The 22,120-nt window shown below is 39.7% G+C and overlaps 1 protein-coding gene across 1 annotated transcript in view; it reads right to left on the reverse strand.

Annotated features, from left to right (window-relative positions):
- The window catches only part of Plekha3 (pleckstrin homology domain containing A3), a 20,939-nt gene extending 9,477 nt beyond the window's left edge, over positions 1 to 11,462 (reverse strand). Inside the window, exons 1-4 of the mRNA XM_004634714.3 lie at positions 11,346 to 11,462; positions 4,751 to 4,906; positions 2,228 to 2,364; positions 1,019 to 1,183 (exon numbers count right to left, since the gene is read on the reverse strand). Coding sequence (XP_004634771.1) covers positions 1,019 to 1,183; positions 2,228 to 2,364; positions 4,751 to 4,906; positions 11,346 to 11,367 — 480 coding nt within the window. The 5' untranslated portion in view covers positions 11,368 to 11,462. The remainder of the gene's footprint in view (positions 1 to 1,018; positions 1,184 to 2,227; positions 2,365 to 4,750; positions 4,907 to 11,345) is intronic.
- Positions 11,463 to 22,120: the final 10,658 nt, after the last annotated feature.

The following is a 22,120-nucleotide window of genomic DNA, read 5'->3' on the forward strand; positions in this document are numbered from 1 at the left end:
ATTTTTTTTTTTTTGTGGAACCGGGGATTGAACTCAGGCCCTTGTGCTTGCCAGGCAAGCGCTTAATTCTACTGAGGTATCTCCCTGGCCCCAAGAACTGAGCTAAGGGGCAGGCCCCCAAAAAATATTAATATTCTCAAATGAAGTTAGGCAATAATCCACTACCCCAGCAAAAAGAACTCCTGGTGTTCAGGGCAATCAGGAAGTAAGAAACTAACATTAAACACTTAACCATAAGCAGGTCAAATCCTTCCCGATGACCCTCTGGTATAAAACACACTTTTCTTTAGAGATGAAGAAACTAAGGACCAGAGACTGCTACAGGGGTTCAATCCAATACTGACTACAGAACACTGTTCCCACCAGAACATGTTTAAAGTCCCTCCTAATCCTTTATTAAAGATGTACACTGCATGCCATAGGTGGAAAACACTACCCTGCTGTAAAGCTGTACCAAGTGGAGCAGCACTCCCAATTCCCTCATCGAAGCACACGCAAGGGCGGGAGCGCATGACCCTCTGAGGGGAAGGGCTCAAGCCAAGGACACACGCTGAGCTCCTCAGCTGAGAGGATCCTGTGCAGAAGATGATAACAGAAGCCAATGCATGGACTGCTTCCTGCCTACTAGTTCCACCCTGTTACGCTTTACACCTAGATGTCTCCCTAAAGCCTCATGGGCTCAAGGACTAACCCACATCAACACAGTTTATAGCGAAAGGCGATGCTGGGAGATGAGGTGCAGCTGGAGGAGGTGGGTCACTGCGCAAGCACCAGGCTGGTGTTCCTCCCTCCCCCATTTCTCCCTGCCTCCTGCCTGCCACACTGTAAGTGCGCCTCCTCCGCCTTGCCACCCTGCCTGATTAAGGACTGAAACCCTCTACAAACTGAGCCAAAATAAGCCTCTCCTCCTCAGGGTTGTGGGAGTCAAGTACTTTGTCCCAGCAATGAAAAAGTAACTAAAACATACCCTTAAAAATAAAAACAAAACCCACATAAGGGAAAAGCAAGAAGTTCCAACCATTTGAACAGGAGACGGTGACACAGGAGAAACCAAAGGATCCGGATGGGGAAGCTGAAACATCTCAGGCTTAAACTTGGCATTCGCTATCTTCACACATTCCTCAAGCGTTGTGATGAATGTGTTACACGTGGCACTGAGCAGGGAAGAGGCTTCATTCATGTTCTGAAAAATTACACATGAAGATCTGAACAAAACCAAACACAACTACATGGAGTTGTAAGTGTCTTTATCAAGTGTGGAACATTGTCTCCAGTGGACACCTTACGAGTTAGGGTTAAATCCAGGGAATTTAAAATACACTGAGGAACTTAAAACAGTGCATTCCTAAGAAATGTCTCTTATGTATGTATGAAATCAGATTCAGAGAAAAACAAACTTGGCATTTAAACCGAATACACTGAAATACCGTGTATAAAAATGTACCTTACAGGCCAGGCACAGTGGCACATGAGGCAAGAAAATCACTGCGAGTTTGAGGCCAGCCTGAACCGTACAGTGTAACCCGTCTCAAAAAGACAAAAAAAGGAAAGAACCTTAGGGCTGGGGATATAGTTCCATGACACAAGTGCCTGCCTGGCAAGTGCAAGGTCCTGAGTTCGATCCCTAGTACCACAAAAAAGAAACGAAGGAAGGAAGGAAGGAAGGATGGAAGGATGGATGGATGGATGGATGGATGGATGGGTGGATGGATCTTAGAGACACCTAACCTAAACTACAATCTTCTAACTCTCCATGAGAATCCTGAAGGTGGCCACCGAAGTAGAACAGCTGAAAGTCATTTAATGGATAAATAAAGGTGGGGCCTTATTACCAAAAGAAAGAATAGTAGTGGTCCAAAGAAGTCATACAGTGTGAAATGTCCCCCCACCCACATACCCAACCTCCAAACTATCAGAGTGACTGCAGAAACAGGCTTTGACTCCCAGGAGAAGTGCACTGCTTCATGCTTGACTCAGGCCATACACGCACATCCTAGAAGATGCTGCGGATTTCCAGTCTATAAAGTCAGAGTAGCTAGAAATGACTCATGTGAAGCACAGCACCTCCTGGCAAGAGTAAGGGCTGAGTTCAATTCCTATAACCAAAAACAGGAAGGACAAAAAAACCCCTAATGTGAAGATGTTTGTGTCATCCACTGGGATGCATGAGAACACCCCAATGGGGTACAAAACCCAATCATCATGAAAGGATCCACTCTGCTTATACCTCTACACTGGGAGATGAATGATTCTCATCATGATGGACAAATTCCTGGATTGTATGAACCTGCTGCATTAGGAGGTCACAGTAGAGGCGAAGTTCAGACATTTTGGTTTTCAGAGATTCACTGGTTTCACTTATTTCTGAAAGGAACATAAACCACCATTCAGTTGGACCAGTTTTGCATTCTTTGGACAATAATCAAAACGCTATCATTCTTAAAATAAGGCAATAAATACAAACACCTACAGCTTAAGAGATTTGAGACCTCGGAAATAGGATGCCACAGGCCCTCAGAACTACCTCTTTAGATAATTGGAAAAGGGGGAAATTGACAACCATGTCTGCCATGAAGTTTAAGTAGCTTACTTACAGAGACAAAGTGAGCATCACTGGATATTCCATATATTTCTACTCCACTACACCTTCTCTTCTTTTTGAAAAACACCTGCATTTTTATTTTATGAATTGTTATTTTTTGGCCTTCATACATTTTTTCAACTCTGATGACTGTTTTTCTTTTAACATATAAATCAATAATTTGTTAAAGTTCTTGAACCTTTAAAACTAGTTTCTTGCTTAGCTTATACTGAAAATACTTTTCCAGATACAGTATTCACTTTCTTTCAATTTTCTTTATTGTATAGTTTATCAAATTAAAATTTTTATGTCATTAAAACTATTACATATAAACATCCACTTCTCTTCAGTTTTTTTTAAGCAACATTTTCACCTTACATCGCTTATGAAGAGCTTACTCTCCTCTCAATAACTCCAGACAAACGAAACACCCAGCCATCATCTCAGCCCCTTACAGGAACATATCCTTTAAGTGAGAAGTAAAAGCTCCGAAGAAAAAACTACATAATAGTGGATTCAAGTGCTTATCAGCATTCCCTGGGCCAGGCCAGGGGCCTTACTTTGGGGCCCTAGCCACAAAACCACTTATGCCAGAATATAGCCATGTAGCTCTACCTGCACAATGAATCTAATCTCAACCAATCATTGCCAAATTTAAGTCTGTTCCTTCTTTAGTTATGTAAAATATCCCTAACACAAAATGTACTATTTTAACCATTTTCAAATATACACTTCCTTGGCATTAAGTACATTTAAATTTTGTACAACCATTACCAACAGCTATCTCCAGACCCTTTTCATCTCTCCCAAGAGAAACTTTGTATTCATTAAATACCCAATCCCTCCTCCTTGTTGGCTCTGCCCCATATTCTACCATCTGCCTGTATAAATTTATCCTTGGTGTTTCATAGAAGTGAAATCATACAGTATTTATCCTTTTGTGACAGGCTTATTTCACTGAGCATAATGTCTTTATGGTTTGTATTGTAGTACATGTCTGAATTCCCTTCCTTTTTTAAGGCTGAGTAATACCCCACGGTACACATACACATACCGCCTTTTGTTCATCCACTCATCTACCTATGGACGGTTGAGTTGTTTTGGCCCTTCTGCTTTTATGAGTGCCTAGTCCTTCTTACCTACTCTTAGTCATACCTTTATCTATGATGTTCTTTAATATATTTGAACACTGTTAAAAATTCCATCCTCAGTCTCCAGTTTTCAATAGCTATAATTGTTTTCACTAATTTATCTTAATATTGTTTTAAATGCAAAAGTAATATATGCTAAATGAAAAGTTCTAGAGAACAGAAGTAAAAAAATACAGAAAAGAAAAATAAAACTGCAACTGCACTACCAAGATATACTGTCACTGTTTTCACATTTAATCTACACATTAGATTAATACCATAAATCATTTGCTTTACTTTTTTGTTTAAATTGACAATATGTATTCATAATACACTCAAGGTATCAAAGAATAAGGGCCAGCCAGATAGCTCAGCGGATTAAAGTGCCTACTTAGGCAGATGCAGGAGCCAAGGGTTCAATCCTCAGCCTGCCATGCTGGCTCTGCTCCCAGGGCATGCCAAGATGGCAAAGGAGACTGGGCAGGGTGGCACGTGCTTGTAACCCCAGTGCTTGGGAGGCTGAAAACAGGAGGATTACTGTGTAGTGATCCTACCCAAGTCCAATTTGTGTAGTGACACTGTAACTAAATATAGTTAATAAAAAATTTTTTAAAAAGACTAGCCTGGGCTATAAAGTGAGCTCAAGGCCAGCCTGCACATTGAGAGCAGTCTCAAAACAAAAAAGAAGAAAAGGTATCAAAGAATATACTACCAAAAGTTAATCTCACAAATTGCCTTTCCAAAGGCGACTTAACCAATTCTTATACACCATTCCTAAAGCCAACCAATGTACACAGTACCTATACTTCTGAGTTCTGCTTTAACCTTGGCCATTTTTTCACATTATTAAAATTCCAGGAAACATTTTATTGTGTATATAATATACACACCAATGGAAGCACTAATTTACTGAACATGTTCTAAATTAATACCTTTACACTGTTTACACATTTTCACTAGGATGATCTACATATGCAAACCTTCTACATTATTATGTTACAGCATGCACTCTTACCACAAGAGGAAAACTTACACTTACCTTTTTCTTTTTTAGTCCTAGTATCAGTCAAACACGCTTTGGAGCTCCCCAGAGCAACCAGCCACCGCTGTCTTTCAGCTGCATTTACTGCCTTCATGTAGAAATGCTGCTCTCCTGGAATGATTAATTCCATTCTGGTGTTGTCTGCTGGATGAACTGTGATGATAAACAAAGCAGAAATACAGTTACGGATGTAAGTAACACGGGGAAAACCCAGTCACCACTCTTACACGGTACTCTATTAGATGCTTCTACACCTGAGCAAGCAGCCATGACTCTCGGCACATGGAGGGCTGCTTCCTAGCGCTCACTCAGGGGCAGCCTTCAAGCCACCACTCTCACACAGACCCTTACAGTGCTGCTAAGTCAGTACTAGCACACACAGGAGAAAACACTGATAAGCTAACTACCGAGAAGTGAGACCCTCCTTGGGATCGAGCTCCACTTAACTCCACCTACAATGACTGTCACACACATTCCATATTTTTCACTGACTTGCTTGAAAGCAGAATTATGGTCTGGTATGCCTAAACCTAGGGGAGTCCCTGGAATACAGCAGGAATGAAATAAATGGTAATTATGGCCACTTTCGATGAGAACAGTAGCTCTATGATACTCCTCTAACTAAGGCCACAAGTCTCCCTCTATTTCCACCTCCTCTCTTGCACACACATATGCCTTCTGATACTGTCAAAAAGCTAATCAAGAAAAATGTCGAGCCAGGGGCTGGGGAGATGGCTCAGTAGAATAAGCACTTGCCTGGCAAGCGCAAGGGTCTGAGGTTCAATCCCCGTTGCGCAAAAAAAAAGAAAAATGTCGAGCCAAGCCCAAATCTTTCCTGTAGGACGAAATTGTGCTATGCTGTCTATAGCCAACAAATACTCAGCTCAGGCCAGTTTGAGTGGAGGGAAAGAGAAATAGTAAAAAAAGAGAGCTGTTACTCTTAGGAGACTGACAGTACAAACAAGGACACAAATTGACATGCCAAAAGTAATCAGTACGCTGAAATGTTGAATTCTTTCCTCAGAAAATTTCTTTAGTAATTATATAAGAAAGGTACCTATGGGAAATTTTTAAGTCTTCAAGCAGTATTTGACCACAGCAAGACTTACTAGAAAAATGGTATGAGCAAAAACCTAATTGAGGAAATAAAAAATATACTGAGGAAATCAGGAAATAAGTCTAAAAGTAATCTTGTGTTCTACTTCAGTGTAATATTCACATTCAAAGCTGGACAAGCTGAGTAGGGTCAAGTATGAGGGTAGGCCATGCATGCAGCTCAGCAGTACAGCACCTGCCTGACAAGCTCAAAGTCCTCAATTCAATTCCTGGCACCAAAAGGAAAAAAAAAAAGAAAGAAAAATATAAGGCCTGGGATTTTGCTTAATGGTGCAGCACCTGCCTGCCAAGTGTGAGGTCCTGAGTTTGATTCCTGGTACCAAAAGGAGGAAAAAAAAATTATGAGGGCCCATAAAGTCTTGCAGAAGCTTTAACTTAGAGAAACAATTATACTGGGAATCTTGACCAGATGCTCGGTGGTAAGTAAGTGCCACAAAAGCTGTCTGTTTCTAGTCTACTTATATATTTGCAGATACTAGAAGTTTTAACCATGCAACAGTCAATGGTAAGTATACAAGATTTTTGCATTGGGATAAATCTAGTGAAATGTCAAGGCTCAAGGTCTCCTTTTGGCTAACTGCTAAGTTTAGTTTTGTTTGTTTGTTTGTTTTGCGGGACCAGGGATTGAACTCAGGACCCTGCACTTGCCAGGCAAGTGCTTATTATACTGAGCTATCTCCCTGGCCTAACTGCTAAGTTTAGTAAAAGCAAATGCTTACTTTGAAAGAATGTTCTACTTTCAAATGGTATCTGCAGGCTGGGGAGATAGCTCAGTGGAATAAGTGCTTGCCCTGCAAAGCACAAGGTTCTGAGTTTCATCCTTGGTCCACAAAAAAAAAAAAAAAAAAAAAAAAAAATTAAATTAAATGATATTTGCTAAAGATGAAACTAATCTAACTCACTTTTAATCATGTAAAGATTTATGTGTTCAATCAAAGGTAATCACCCCCAAAGCTATAACCTGAGAAGTCAAATTTTAAAATGATGCTTCTAACACACCAAGTCTCTAGGGCAAAAATCATAACCAAGACCTCAACCCACAGAACTACAAAGCACTGCTTAGAGAAGTCAAGTATCTAACTCAGATATATCACATTAAGGGATTCAAAGTCCTAATACTGTTAAGAATAAAATTCTCAAATTGATCTAAAGACTTACTGTCATACCACTCAGCATTCCAGTAGATATGTGGAAGCAGATTCTAAAATGTATAAAATACACAAAGGCACAATAATAGCCAAGACAATACTAAAAATGAATAATCAGAAGAATTAGGTTATGAGATATAAAGATTATAAAGCTAAATTACTTAACATAGTATGATAATGGCACAGAGAGGTAAGTAGGGGAACAGAACAGTCTATAAAAAGACCCACACATCTAGTGCAATAAAGAAAAGCTTACTACTTTCAATAGATAATGCTCAGTTAATTATATGGGGACAAAATTAATCTTGATCCCTACCTGACATCTGACAAAAAATACATATTTTAAGTTAATTATATACCTGATACTGACCTAAATATAAAATGCAAGCCAATAAACCTTCAAGAATGGAAAACAGAAGATAACCTTAAGTAGGACATAAAAAGATCTAAAAGAAACTAATTAGTCCTCATTGAAATTAAGAACAACTGTTTATCAGAAGTACCAGAATGAAAATACAAACTGGGGTGGGAGGATGATTCATCGAGATTATGTGTACTCCCACAAATTAACATGAAAGACAGCCCAGTTTCAAAAATGGGCCAAAGACTTCAAAAGGAAATTCAAAACAAGAGAATATTCAAATGGTCACTTAATATAAAAAAAATATATCTTCATCATAAATTAGTGAGGATTGGGGCCAGGAGATAGCTCAGTGGAATAAGTGCTTGCCTGGCAAGCACAAGGTCCTGAGTTCAATCCGTGGTACCACAAAAAATAAAAATTAAAATACATAAATTAGTGAGGAGGTAGGAGGTAAACCACATGATACCTCTATATGTATTAAAAATACTAAACTTGATAATATCAAGTTTTGGTAACAACATAAAGCAACTAGAATTCTTATACTCTGCTGGCCGAAGAATAAACTGACCCAAGCACTCTGGAAAAAGTTCAGCATTATCTAACAAAAAGACTGTCTCCTTCACCAAGTTCTAGCCAGATGCTTGAGTCCTGCACTGCACAGGGCTTCCGTCTCCAGGCGGATAAAGACCAGCTTCTGCAAAACATCTTACTTGTATGACAAAAGTACTTCTTAAGGAGGTCAGCTTTATACGAATGTCAAGTTTGCTTGTAAATAACTCTTCTCAAGTAAATATAAATAAACTGGTTTAAAAAAACTTAAGTTTGTCATCTGCCAATCCCCTGAACCCCACTTGGGCTATAAATTCCCACTTTTTCATTGCATTAGAGCTCAATCCCTCTCCTTTATTACAAAACCTCCTTGAAATATTCCTTATATCTATTATCACAGTGCCAAATAAAGCATACTTCAACAAATGTCAAAAATCTTTTCTGTATATCCGATTGCTTTTTTCCCCCCACATTTTTTTTATTAGTGCATACTGGTTAAGCAGGTTTCTGGGTTTCATTCTGAAACCCATGTTCCACATGGCCTCCTTTCCCTCTCCACCTACCTCCCCACTAGCTTCACAAGGAGACAGCTTTGCATATTTTGATCATAGTCATCTTTCTGTTTCATGACAAAAATAACTTTTTCTTTAATATTCAATGCCTCAGCAATTTTACTGTGCTTCTAGATATATGCTGGTCAGAAAAGAAATATGTAAGAATGTTCTCAACACAACAGTAGAGCATACTTAATAATGATTAAAATAATAAATACATCAGCTGTACTGTATCACAATTAAAAACATTTTATTAAAAAAATTTCGTGGTGGCTTAAAATGGAAACATTCCTGGTGTATCTAGGAGAACAGATACACTAACTATAAGATATTCACAAAATGGAATACTGCACAGAAAGAACAACTGAACTACAGTGACATGGAACAACATGGGCAAATATCACAAAGCAATAGTGAGTAAACGAAGCCAGACACAAAACAGTGAATTGTTCAAAGCTATGAAATGTCCAAAAGCAGACAACACTTACACGCACATAAAAGTTACACAACTGATTAGTGCTTCAGGCGACAAGTGGCGAGAGGAATCCCACTGCGCAGGCTTCTGAGCTGCTAGTAACAGCCTAAGTTTCTGCCTTACTGGTGACTACGCTCATACTTTCAGTCTCAATATTCTTCAACACCCTTTCCTGGGCATGTACTGCTCTTCAAGAAAATGATTAAACAAACAACAACAAAGATGGTGCCATGGCTTGAAACTATTTTGAAACTGACTTAGAATTCTTTTTTTTTTTCTTTTTTTTGGCGGAACTGGGGATTGAACACAGGTCCTCGTGCTTGCTAGGCAAGCACTCGACTTAGAATTCTGCAGCTACCTTTTAAATATCATCAAAGCTAATAAATACATGAACTTTAAATGTAGTTTTATCATGTTTTTTTCCACCCACTCTCAACTGCCTTCTCAGTGAGCCCCGGGGGCAGGGCCTGCATGGCAAGCCAGGGAATAGAACTCCTGACCCCTCCACCTGCTTGGAGGCGCTTTAATCCTGCTGAGCTATTTGGCCAGCCGTTTAAATGTAGTTCTGATCAAAATGCACTTGGAATTAAATCAGGGAATAAGATGAAATAACTACCAGTGTGTAAAGAAAAACCTAACATTTCAAATGAATTTTTTAGTGTATTTATCAATGGGCTCTTCTGCCTCCATCCAGGGGTTCCTGAGGAAATTCCAAATGAGGACTTCTGAAATGTCATAGCTAGTGACAGCATAGCTGAAAATGAGTTACATGGACTCCAAAAATGAGTACCTGAAAAGCCAACACTTGGCATGTGTTTTAGTGAATTTGTTATAAATAAACAACAAAACTATGTCTCATGTATTTCAGAGAATATACAAGTAATGATACATCAAACTGAAGTATTTCTGTATCTTATACAGCCATAACGCCTACCCATCAAGAATAGCAGTAATTCTCAACTGAAGGGAAATTGATACCGTACAATCATCTAGAAGGCTTATGCCCATTCCTAGGTGACGTATCTATCCCACGCTAAGAATCACTGATATTAAAAGAACCCTAAAATAGTTAATCTGAAATCAAAGTGAAAAACCAGATCTGTAACTAAATATGCATCTAAAGGAAAAAAAAATCTGTTTTCTCTTCTTGTATTACTAGAAAATTACATGAAAATAACAATCTAGTCCTAGAAAATGTAGCATAATACAACTGCTGCTCTGGTTTAATTTAAATAAGAAAATGCATAAAACAGTAAGATTATTCTAGAGCATTTGCTAGTATGAGCAAGAGCTCATCATGTCAAAAGAACAAGCCTTAAAAAAGAACTATTTAAGCTATAGAGGAGAAATGAGAAATGCCAAGGATGACGTTTATTGTTGTTGTTTTGTTTTTTGAAACATGGCTTCACTGCGTAGTTCAGGTTGGCCTTGAACTCGAAGAGATACTCCTGCCTCAGCCTCTGCAGAGCGTTCAGATTACAAGCACGCCACTACATGATACTATACACGGCTGCCTGGAGTGAGTTTTGACACTTACTTCAACAGTGCTCTAGCGTACCATCAATTCTTTGACAAACTAAAATCCTTACACTGCCTTTTTATGGTTTTATTGTTGTTTATTTTATTCTGTTCTGAAATACTGGAGCTTGAAGCCAGGGCCTTATACAAGTTAGGCTAGCACTCTACTACTGAACTACATTCCCAGTCCTTTTAAATTCTGAGACAGGCTCTCCCTGTATTGCCCAGGCCTGCCTAAACCTTCCAATCCTTCTGCCTCACCCTCTTATATAGCAGAGATTACAGCCATTCTTCACACGAATGGCCTATTTATATTCCATTTGCCCCACCTCGGTCCCATGTATCCCAAACACATACACAAAGGAATCACTGGTCCGCGAGGCTATCATGGACACTGTAGCACAACCACTGCTTTACCTCTACCCTGTTGGAAGGATGGGAAACTATACCACCCAAAAGGGCTCATCCCCAACTCAGCAAAGCACTCAGTTTATGACTCCAAATCTACACTTTATCAAAACCCTACAGAATGACCCTGTCAAAATTTGGTTCCCAACCTTTGCAGTACCCTTCTATCTCCAAGAATGAAGTACAATCAAAGCAAAGGCAACATGGACACTAATGTGACACCCACAAGAAATTACCTATCAGGTCCAAACTGGAAGACTATTTTTAATTTCTATTCTAGGTACATTTATAGAGAGAATTATCAAAATCTGTGTTTAACAATATTGAATGCCACTTTTGCTTACTAAGAAAATAAATGCTCCCAGGCAATCACTGCATGGTTAAAAATGTTTTTTCCTGTGCTGGGAATGCTATAGAACTCTTCCCTACAAAACTTCCAACTCCTCTAGTTTTAACTCACCTTTAATTTCACAGACTGCCATCTTTATACTTCCTTTGCTCCCTTTGCAAACATCATCCTGTGAATCATAGTAGGATAGGATTCCATTATCTAAAACAAACCAGCGAGGCTGCCAACCTGCAAAAGTCATAAATAACAAGAGGTTAGAATGACATTTTTAATTACACAGAAAAACGTGACCTCAGACACTGTTAAATACATTAATTTCTTGGCTCCCATGTGACATTAATAATGAAATTTTTATAGCCAACACACTCCCAAAATGTGCTTCCATCAGTCACCACCTTGCTGGTGGAGATTTCTGGGAAAATCTCAGTATCTGCATAAGAAGAGTAACATTTTTATCCTGACTCACAACCTTACCATTAACTACCCACAAAACTCACCAAGTGAGTCTTACATGGGGTACTATGTAACTGCCCCCTTTTCTGGAGTTGGAATTATGAAGCACAGACTGAGTGTCCCTTATCCAAAATGCTTGAGGTTAAAAGTATTTCAGATTTCTAAATATGAGCATATGCACAATATATTTTAAAAATGGGATCCAAGTATAAACATCAAATTCATTTATGTATTACACTAGCATATATGCAGCGTGAAGATAATTGTAATTCAGCATTCTTGGTTCTGTCAACCATCATAAGAAATCAGGTATGAAAATGTTTCTGCTTGTGGCATCAAACTCAAGAAAGTTTTGGAAAGTCTGAAGCATTTCAGATTAGGAAGGTTCAACCTGTAACAGAAAATTCTTGTCAGATAACCTGGGGGCAAATCTGTTTCAATAAATCTCTAAAGCTCCCAGTCTCCAGAACAAGTGGGTTCAACAAGAATCTTTCAGGGACAACTTGGCCCTAAATCTGTAATGTGATCTTACCTTGTCTTATAAAAGATATTGCCTGAGCAAATGCCCTTGCACACAGTGAGAGATACATGAATTTCAGTCTTTCATAAGGATGCTATAGCCCACGGTAGGAATGGAGATTCCCAATATCCCCAGAGTCACTACACAGCAAAGGTAGAAATGCCAAAAGGTGCGCTCATTTACCTGTCACACAGATTTAGTTGTAAGGTGAGCCTGGCAACTACAACTTAGTTTCCAAATCCCACTCCTCTTGCAAGCCAAATTTAGGGTTCCCTGGGATCTATCAAGCCTGCTCCTAATTCACAAGCCCACTGGAGCCAGGGTGACTATTTGTCCTTTCTGTAACGATTAACACTGCAGCTAGCACAAGTGGTCCACAATAAAATGTACCATCTTTCAAACCATGAGGCTTCAACTCTTGATCACTTTGGTCAAAGCCTAGTATATGATTAATTAATTGCTTCTTTCCAGGGCCAACTAGTACCAAGACAGGGCACATGGACGAACCACTCATATTTCTTTCTCTTTTTTTTTTTTTTTTTTTTTTTGGTGGAACCAGGGATTGAACTCAGGACCTTGCGCTTGCTAGGCAAGCACTTATCCCACTGAGCTATCTCTCCAGCCCCACCATTCGTATTTCTTGATAGGGACCCAAAAACAACCTCCTGAGAGCCTGAGACATTATTAACATGACAATGTTGAGTCCGTCGTCATAGAAAGGTTAAATTTTACTTTGTATGCCTTGTTGAGAAAAGAATGCCATAAAACAGGACACAAAGATGGATGTCCACAATAAATAAAATAAACTAAGCAATTCACAGATGCCTAAAAAACAATTTTTATGAATGTTTATCCTTTAATGAGACCTTCCAAATTAGAAAGTTCTCTTGGTTGCATCAACTTTATTTTGTTTATCACTGGAGTCCCAGCAACAAGAATGGCGCCTGGCACATTGACCGCTAAAAAAAAAGGGATACCAGAAAAGTGAGATGCCCTGTATAACGTACAACAGTCATGCTGTACTATCCATGAGAAAATACTGTCCCAAACACGCACAGACATGATAAAAACATTATCTGTCCAAATACCAATTTACTTTGACAAACAGATTATAGGGAGTGTGTGATGAAAATGTACTTCTCATCCTAAGACCAGTGTGCCTAGAAAACAAATTATGATTTTTGTAAGTCTGCATTATTACTGAATTAAATATTTCTTCAAAACAAATATTGAACAAAATGATTTAAAATTTTTAGGAAAATAAAAAATGATTATGACATCAATCTAATCAGGTCTGATAATTACCTCTAACTTTTTGAAGTATTTAATATAACAATCTAATTGACTTATACACTCGCAGCAGATGGTACCTATAAAAAAGATTCATAGGTTATTCCCTTCCTAATTTATTTTTTGAAGAAAATTCTTTTCATTTTAAACTATCAAATGTTACTGAAACACTACAAAATATTCTAAAATAACACTATCATGAGCTGAGTGTTGGCGCACACCTATAACTCTAGCTACTTGGAATGCTAAGGCAAAAGAAGCACATGTTTGAAGGCATCCCAGATAACTGCAAGATTGTGTAAAAATTAAAAATTAAGATGGGAGAGCTTCCGGCTACCCTGCGCCGGTGGGACCTCTGTGGTCCAAGCCCAGGCACAGGGTGGATGAGACCCACTTCTACCCCCTTAGGAGTCCCCCACCACTCTGCATCCCCAAGGCACCCCGCCTGCCCAGTGAGGACTTCTGCCACATTCGCGGGACCCCCACATCCAGACCTAACCCAGGCCCAGTGAGTGTGTGGGAGAGCTTTTCAGCTATCCTGCTCCAGCTGGACCTCTGTGGTCCAAGCCCAGGCGCAGTGTGGGTGGGACCCTATTACACCCCCTTGGGAACAACCACCATTCCACAGCCCCCCCCACCCGCCGAGTGATAACTTCTGCCACGTTCTTGGGACCCCCACATCCAGCCCTAGCCCAGGCCCGGTGAATATGTGGGAGAGCTTCCGGCTACCTTGAGCCAACAGAACCTGTGCGGTCGAAGCCCAGGCGCAGTGTGGGTGAGACCCTCTTCAACCCCCTTGGGACACCCACATACACCACTCCACAGTCCCCCCACCGCCCACCGAGTGATAACTTCAACCACATTCTCAGGACCCCCAGATCCAGTCCTAGCCTAGGTCCGGTGAGTGTGTGGGTGGGAGAGCTTCCGGCTACCCTGCACCTGTGGGACCTGTCTGGTGCAAGCCCAGGCACAATGTGGGTGAGACCCTCTTCCACCCTTTTAGGATCCCCACCACCACCACTCTGCAGTTCCCCCTACTCCCACCCAGTTAGTGAAAACTTCTGCCACGTTCTTGGGACCCCCAGATCCAGCCCTAACCCAGGCCCAGTGAGTGTGTGCAAGAGTTTCCTCTTTCCCCTACTCCACCTTGTCCCCTTCAGACTCACCTCAGGCCTGGCATACAGGCCCGGGGTGAAACTCTGCAGCTGCAGTCCCTGCACAGAGAGTAGGGGACAGAAACACACAGCTACTCCAGGAGCAGGACATCTTGCCAGAGGGGCACAACAGGTTCATTCCCAAGGTCGGCAGCAGGAAGGAGCTAAGCACAGCAGCCAGACCCAAGCCAGGCACAGCTAGATAAATTCAAACTTTGTAGATCTGCACCTGAATTTCAGTAGGTGCTAAGGTTATAACTGCACCAAAGCTCTACAACAAAGGTCAGAAGACAGTGCTACACAAAATGACAACGAGAAGGAGCAAAATGCAATCTCAGACACCAAGCTCACCCATAAGAAGTGCAGAGGACAATAACACAGAACAAATGGGGAATCACACAGCTGAAATCAATGAATCAATAGCTTCTGAAATACAGAAACAGCTGCAGAAAGCTATAGAGGAACTCAGATTGCAAATGAAAAAAGAAATCCCTGAATTAATAGCATGTGCAGTAAAGAATCAAAGGCAGAAACATATGGAAGAAACCCAATGCCCACCTAGAACAAGTGCAGAGGACACTAGCTCAGCTGAAATGTATGAATTGATAGCATCGATAGTAAATAAGCAACAGCAGAAAGTCATAGAGGAACTCAGAGTGGAATTGTTTTCTAAAATAAAAAAGGAATTCTCTGAACTCATAGCATCTGAAGTAAAGAATCAAATACAGAAACATAGGGAGGAAACCCAATCTGAAAAAAACTCTGCAGTAAAAGAATTAATAACTGCTTCTAAAGAAGACATTGATAAAAAAAAAATAGAAGAGATTAGAAAAATGACAGATTCCTTGAATGAGCAATACAGGAAAGAAATAAGTCGCATGAAGCAGAGTCAACGAGATACAGAGGAACTTAAAATCTCAATCACAAGCTTGCAAAACCATTTGAGTGAAAGTGAAGACAGTTTCAGATCTTGAAGATGCTGGTGCAGCTAGTGAAAAGATAAAAGATACCTTAAAAACAACTAGGATGCAGGAAAAAATAATTCATCACTTGCAAGACCATGCAAAGATGAACTATGTGAAACTAATAGGTATCAATGAGAAAGGAGGAGTCAATACAAAGGGCACTAAAAAAATATGGGCAAAAGTAATAGCAGAAAATTTCCCAAATATGAGGAAACAATCTGACATTCAGGTAACTGAAGCATACAAAACGCCAAGTAACCTCAACCCGATTAAAAACACACCAAGACATATAATAGTCAAGATCCCAGAAATCCAGCACAAGAATAATATACTGAAAGCCACTAGAGAAAAGAAGCAGATACATTCAAAGGCAAACCCATCAGAATTATGGCCGACTTCTCTTCACAAACCATGAAGGCAAGAAGAGCATGGAGCACAGTACTTCAAGTCCTCTATGAAAACAAATTCCAGCCCAGACTACTATACCCTGCAAAACTATCTTTCAAGTTGGATGGAGAAGTGAAATACTTCCATGACAAAGAATTAAAGAACTTCAGGATGACATAAGCCAACTCTACACAGGCGCCTGAAAGATGTTCTACAGAGGGACCAAGATGATCAGAACTCCACGAAAGAGATCAGAAGCAACCAACTAAATAGGGCAAACAATTAAACACAGGAGAAAAAGGAGTAAACAACAGGTAAATAACATGTCAATCATAAGTTAATACGTTTCAATTATAACCATCAATGGAAATGGACTCAATTCACCAATTAAGAAAAATAGACTGGCACATTGGATTAGGAAATAAAATCCAACAATATGCTGTATACCAGAAACACATTTAACTCATAAAGACATTCATAGGCTGAAAGTCAAAGGATGGAACAAAATACTACATGCCCCAGCATCTCAGAAAAAAGCAGGGGTAGCAATTCTATTCTCAGACAGTCTCAACTTCAAGCCAACAATGATCAAGCGAAATAAAGAAGGCCACTATATACTGGTTAGGGGAAAAATTCAAGAGGAAGAGGTAACACTCATAAATATGTATGCACCAAACACGGGAGCACCCAACTATATAAAGCAAATCTTAATGGACATGAAAAACTAATATCCAATACCACAATCTTAACAAGAGACCTTAACACATCCTTATCCCAAAAAGATAGGTCAACCAGACAAAAAATTAGCAAAGAAATAACAACTGAAGCAGAGCTTGAAACAAATGGACTTGGTGGACATACTGAGAGGGAAATTATAGAAACAATACCTTTTACAATAACACCGAGGAAAATTAAATACCTTGGAATTAATCTAACTAAAGAAGTCAAAGATCTTTTCAAGGAAAATTACAGTACTCTGAAAAAAGAGATCATAGAGGATTTCAGAAAATGGAAATATATTCCCTGCTCCTGGATAGGAAGAACCAACATCATGAAGATGGCCACACTCCCAAAACTGCTATACAGATTTAATGCAATCCCTATAAAACTACCACCAACATACCTCACAGACCTAGAGTAATCGTTCCTAAAATTTACTTGGAACCAGAAAAGACCTAGAATAGTAAAGGCAATCCTGGGCAACAAACACAAGGCAGGAGGCATTACAATTCCTGACTTGAAATTATACTACAAGGCTATTGTGATAAAATCAGCATGGTACTGGCAATGAAATAGACCTGAGGATCAATGAAATAGATTAGAAGCCTCTACAAACACACTCAGCCACCTTATGTTTGACAAAGAGGCCAAACATACTCACTGGAAGAAAGACAGCCTCTTTGACAAATGGTGCTGGGAAAACTGGCTCTCTACATGCCGAAAACTAAAACTTGACCCAGGTCTATCACCATGCACTAAGCTGAAGTCAAAATGGATTAAAGATCTAAACACTGAAAGGGAAACACTAAATCTCCTGGAAGAGAAAGTAGGTGGAACTCTTGAAGACATAGGGGTAAGCAAAGACTTCATGAACAAAAATCAAATCGCACAGGAAACAGTTGAAAGAATTAACAACTGGGACCTGCTCTTACTGAGTTTTTGCACATCAAAGAAATTACCAACAAAGTGAAAAGACAACCCACAAATTTGGAAAACATCATGACAAATAAGTACTCAGACAAAGGTCTGCTCTCTAGAATTTATAAAGAACTAAAAAACATTAGGGCCCCAAAATTTAAAGACCCAATCCAGAAATGGGCATCTGAGATAAACACATACTTCTCAGAGGATGAAATGAAAGAAGTGAATATATGAAAAAATGTTCCATATCACTAGCCATCCATTAAATGCAAATTAAAACAACACTGAGATATCATCTCACCCCAGAAAGGATGGCTATCACAAATAAATCAACCAACAAATGTTGGAGAGGTTGTGGGGAAAAAGGAACCCTTCTTCACTGCTGGTGGGAATGTAGACTGGTGCAACCGTTATGGAAATCAGTGTGGAGACTCCTTAGAAAACGAGGACTGGAAATCCCATTCAAACCAGCTATTCCCCTACTGGGAATTTTCCCGGAGGATCTGAAAACATCATATCATAGTGATGTATGTGTGCCTATGTTTATAGCAGCACAATTTGTGATAGCCAAATCTTGGAAACTACCAAGATGCCTACCATCTGAGGAATGGATGAAAAATATGTGGTATTTTTATACAATGGAATATTACTCAGCTATAAAGCATGATAAACTCAAAGCCTTTATATTTAAGTGGATACCACTTGAAGACATACTCCTAAGTGAAGTAAACCAGACACACAAGTTTAAATATTGTAGTTTCCCTAGTATAAGAACTCAAAAGAAAAAGAAAAAAAAAAGAACTCAAAAAGAAGAAATACAAATACAAGAACTTGAAGACTAGACAATGAAGAGAGAGCAAGAAGAGCCAGGAAACACGATAGAGGCAAGCCATACAGTTATATGTACAACATGGGTAAGGCAATGATCCTGAGAATCTTCAGAAGATCTTCGAATCTAGCAGTTAATTGGAAGGATCCTCACCCTGACTAACTATATATAGTGACACCTGTGAACTAAGCAACTGAACTGAAGATGGTAATTTGTAATAGTAGGTTCACGCTTGGAGTGTCTGTCATTCTGGGCTTCTAAATACGTGCTGCTTGTCATGACACGCCAGTTGCTGCTGTGCTGTCTCTCGGGTAGATGACTGTCTAAAAAGGAAAGGGGTGGTGAATGAAGGCAGGAGACAGGAAAAGGAATGTTGCGGGACTGTCCTGCTACAATGCTGTATACCGTTAGATTTCCGGACTTATGTATAAACATATAGAATTGTTTATTCCTATTTTTCAAATAAAATTTAATTTTCTAAATTTTTTCTCATATTCTGTAGGGACTTAAAGTTTAATATATCAATATTTTATGAAAAATACCTGTTCCATGTTATGTCTAAGATGTTTGTTTTCAGACAGACAGTGAGGTTAAGCTCAACAGCCTAGGTTATATGGTAGTAACAATAAACTTCTCTTCTGGAGGGTTAACAACCTAAGTTTGCAGACCAAAAATTAGAGAAAAAGAAGGGCCACAAGGAAAGCCAACATTTTGACCCTAGCCTTCCAAGGTCAATTAAGACTCAGGACATATGAAAACCTGTACAGTAATGTCATGTAACTCAGTGTCCCAAATTTTCTGATCAAGGAGATTATGGGTCCAAAGAGGAAAGTGATGTAGCGTGTGCCTAAAAAGAGAGTCACATGGAGAGAAAACATTCTCTCAGGCTTTCACAGAGAGCACCTTGGCCAAGCAATGGCCGTGACTCATCCACATGGCTGACACTGACAAAGGATCTACAATCTGAGGTACAGGATCTCAGGATAAATCCTGAGGGGATTTGACTGACCTTATCAGATCCAAAAGCTACAACTTTTGTTGCATAGGTTTTGCTTTATCTTGGTCTTAACCAACCAGCAGAAAAGTATAAAAACAAAGTACAAGAAATAAAGCCATGTTGTTATGTTCAGCTATAGGGGACTGAGGTTAACAACTTTTGACATTGCCAGTCAAGTGGAAAACCCAGTACTATTATGGATTAGTGGACTATTTTGGAATATTTTCCTGATTTCACACACCTATAATAGTTAAGTAATAGAACTAAACAAGAAAAGGGGATATAGATGAATGACCATTTTGTATCTGTGTATTCAAAATCGTTAGGATAGATACTTAGCTACATTCTCTTAATTCAAGGAATAGAAGGATTTGTTCTAATTGTGTTTGTAAATAGGATATCACGTCTGTATCTTGTACAACAAATAACCACTAGGAAGACAGTATGCAATGTGTTAATTATTGAAACTGTCCCACCAATTTGACTTGAAACTGTCTCATTGCTATTTATTTCTCAATAAAATTATAGAAAAAAATTTAAAAAGGACTAGGAATGTAGCTCAGTGGCAGAGCGCTTATTTAGCATGCTGGAGGCCCTCGGTTCAATCCCCAGTATGAAGGAAAGAACCAAACTGTATCCTACACTGGTGACTTAAAGATCACTTACCAACAGCTGCTAATCCTCAGACCTGAAATAAACTAAAATTAATAATCAGCATGCTATGAAGGCAAATTTAAACCTTAAAAATGAAATTCCTCCATGCAAAATGCTACATTGCAGCAAGCCTTACACTACTAAAAGTCAATTAAAATGTTCTACCAAAAAATAAATAAATAAATAAAAACGATTGGTTAAAGCACAAGGTAATCAGTAGGACCACAAGAGATAAGGAAACTGCTAAAGAGAATATCTACCCCAAATGAAATTTCACCTCATCAGTATTAAGCAAAATGCTGACTGAAAAATGCTGACTTTCAGTATTAGGCCTAATACTGACTAAAAAAATGCTTTCAGTATTAGAAATGAAAGGTTAAGGAATGATACAGAATCTAGGTCATGTGCCAAAATACTAATACTATGTACAATTCAAATTATAGGCTCAAAAAAGGTAATGCTGGACAAAATTGGATATAAGACCACAGCTGTCAATGTCCACAACTCAAATGGAGATAGAAGAATTGTGGTAAGGCAGATGGGAAGGCTGGAATAAATATCAGTTCTTTTAAAAAGGGCTACTCTGAAAACAGCCTCATTAAAGTGACCCTAGTAAGTACTAAATCACATTAAATTTAAGATAAAATTTAGGGTTTCGAAGATGGCTGAGTGGAATAAGCACTTCCCTGGCAAGGACCTAAGTTCAATTCCTAGCTCCGCCCAAAAAAAAGAGAGAAAATTTACTTAATTTATTAAGAAATAAATAAAAAGAAATTTCACCTCATATTATGACTCATCTCAATAAATGCCAAATGCTCTGGGCTACTAACAAGACTGCTCTGGCATGACTTCCCAGGACATCCTGCTTATGAATATCTGCAAGGGGCTGATCTACAGCACCTCCACCAAACAGATTGAGCCACCACCCCAATGAAAATGCTCAATAAAAAAAGTTGCCTTATTTTTTAAATGTTTTTTGTTAAAAACTGCCATTTATAGAAATAAGTTCTCTATCTTTTTAGTTTGAAGAAAATCAAGCGGTGCATTGTAAACACTGAAGCATAAATGTGACTGTAGCGTTCCAATGAGTCAAAAAACAAGGAAACTACAGCTCAGCACTCACTTAGGCCTGGAGCACGTGTGTGTGTGTGTGTGTGTGTGTGTGTGTGTGTGTGTAAATTTTAGGGAAGGGTCTACAAAGTGTTCAGAGTCTACCAGATCCCACTGGTAAGTGATCCGCCTGTTTACAGCCTCCCAAGAGCTGGGATTACAGGCGTGCAGCATCACACCCAGTCTCTGTGTGTGAATTGTGCACCAGGTCCAGGGCACACAAGTTGAGACTACTATCTATATAATTACCGAGAGTCAAATACTTTCAGCAAGGTAGACAGCAAGTCAATACTTACCTATCATGCCTGCACAAGAAATTTGTTTACTATTCAATTTTACTTTAAACCTATTCTCCTTCCCCTAATTTGGTGAGCTCATACAATTCAAGCGTTGGAAGGCACCTTTAAGAACAACTGATCACCCCGGCCTTACCAGGTAAGACCCCCGAGCTAACAAGCCACTCGCGTTCCGTGTTGGCTAATGAAGGACTGAATTACAATTCAGATGTAAGGCGCTTTTAACAAACTCCGGGCTGTCCACGTCTCGCATCTCATCTCCTCCAAGCCACCTCACGGGGGCCACCGACCTGCACCCCTACCAGTCCCCACACCCGAATTCCCGAATACAGGGATCCCACCCCGGAGCCGATCCCTCCGAGGGAACGCCGCGTCAGCTTCCAAAGCCGCGTTCGCTTAGCGCCAACTCGGGAAGTTAAATAAAACGCTGTCATGGAAATTAAAAGGAATACAGAAAACATCTCTTTAAAATTAGATCCTCATCTAAGAGTCTACTCCAGTGCGACGACTCGTGGAAGAACAAAACGCCGACGGAAGGCTGCGCGAGGGCGGGGGTCGGAGCCGCGCCAGGCCGGCGGCGGCGGGGCGCG

This window comes from Octodon degus, unplaced genomic scaffold, assembly GCF_000260255.1.
Source record: "Octodon degus isolate 3935 unplaced genomic scaffold, OctDeg1.0 scaffold00065, whole genome shotgun sequence".
Lineage (NCBI taxonomy): Eukaryota > Metazoa > Chordata > Mammalia > Rodentia > Octodontidae > Octodon > Octodon degus.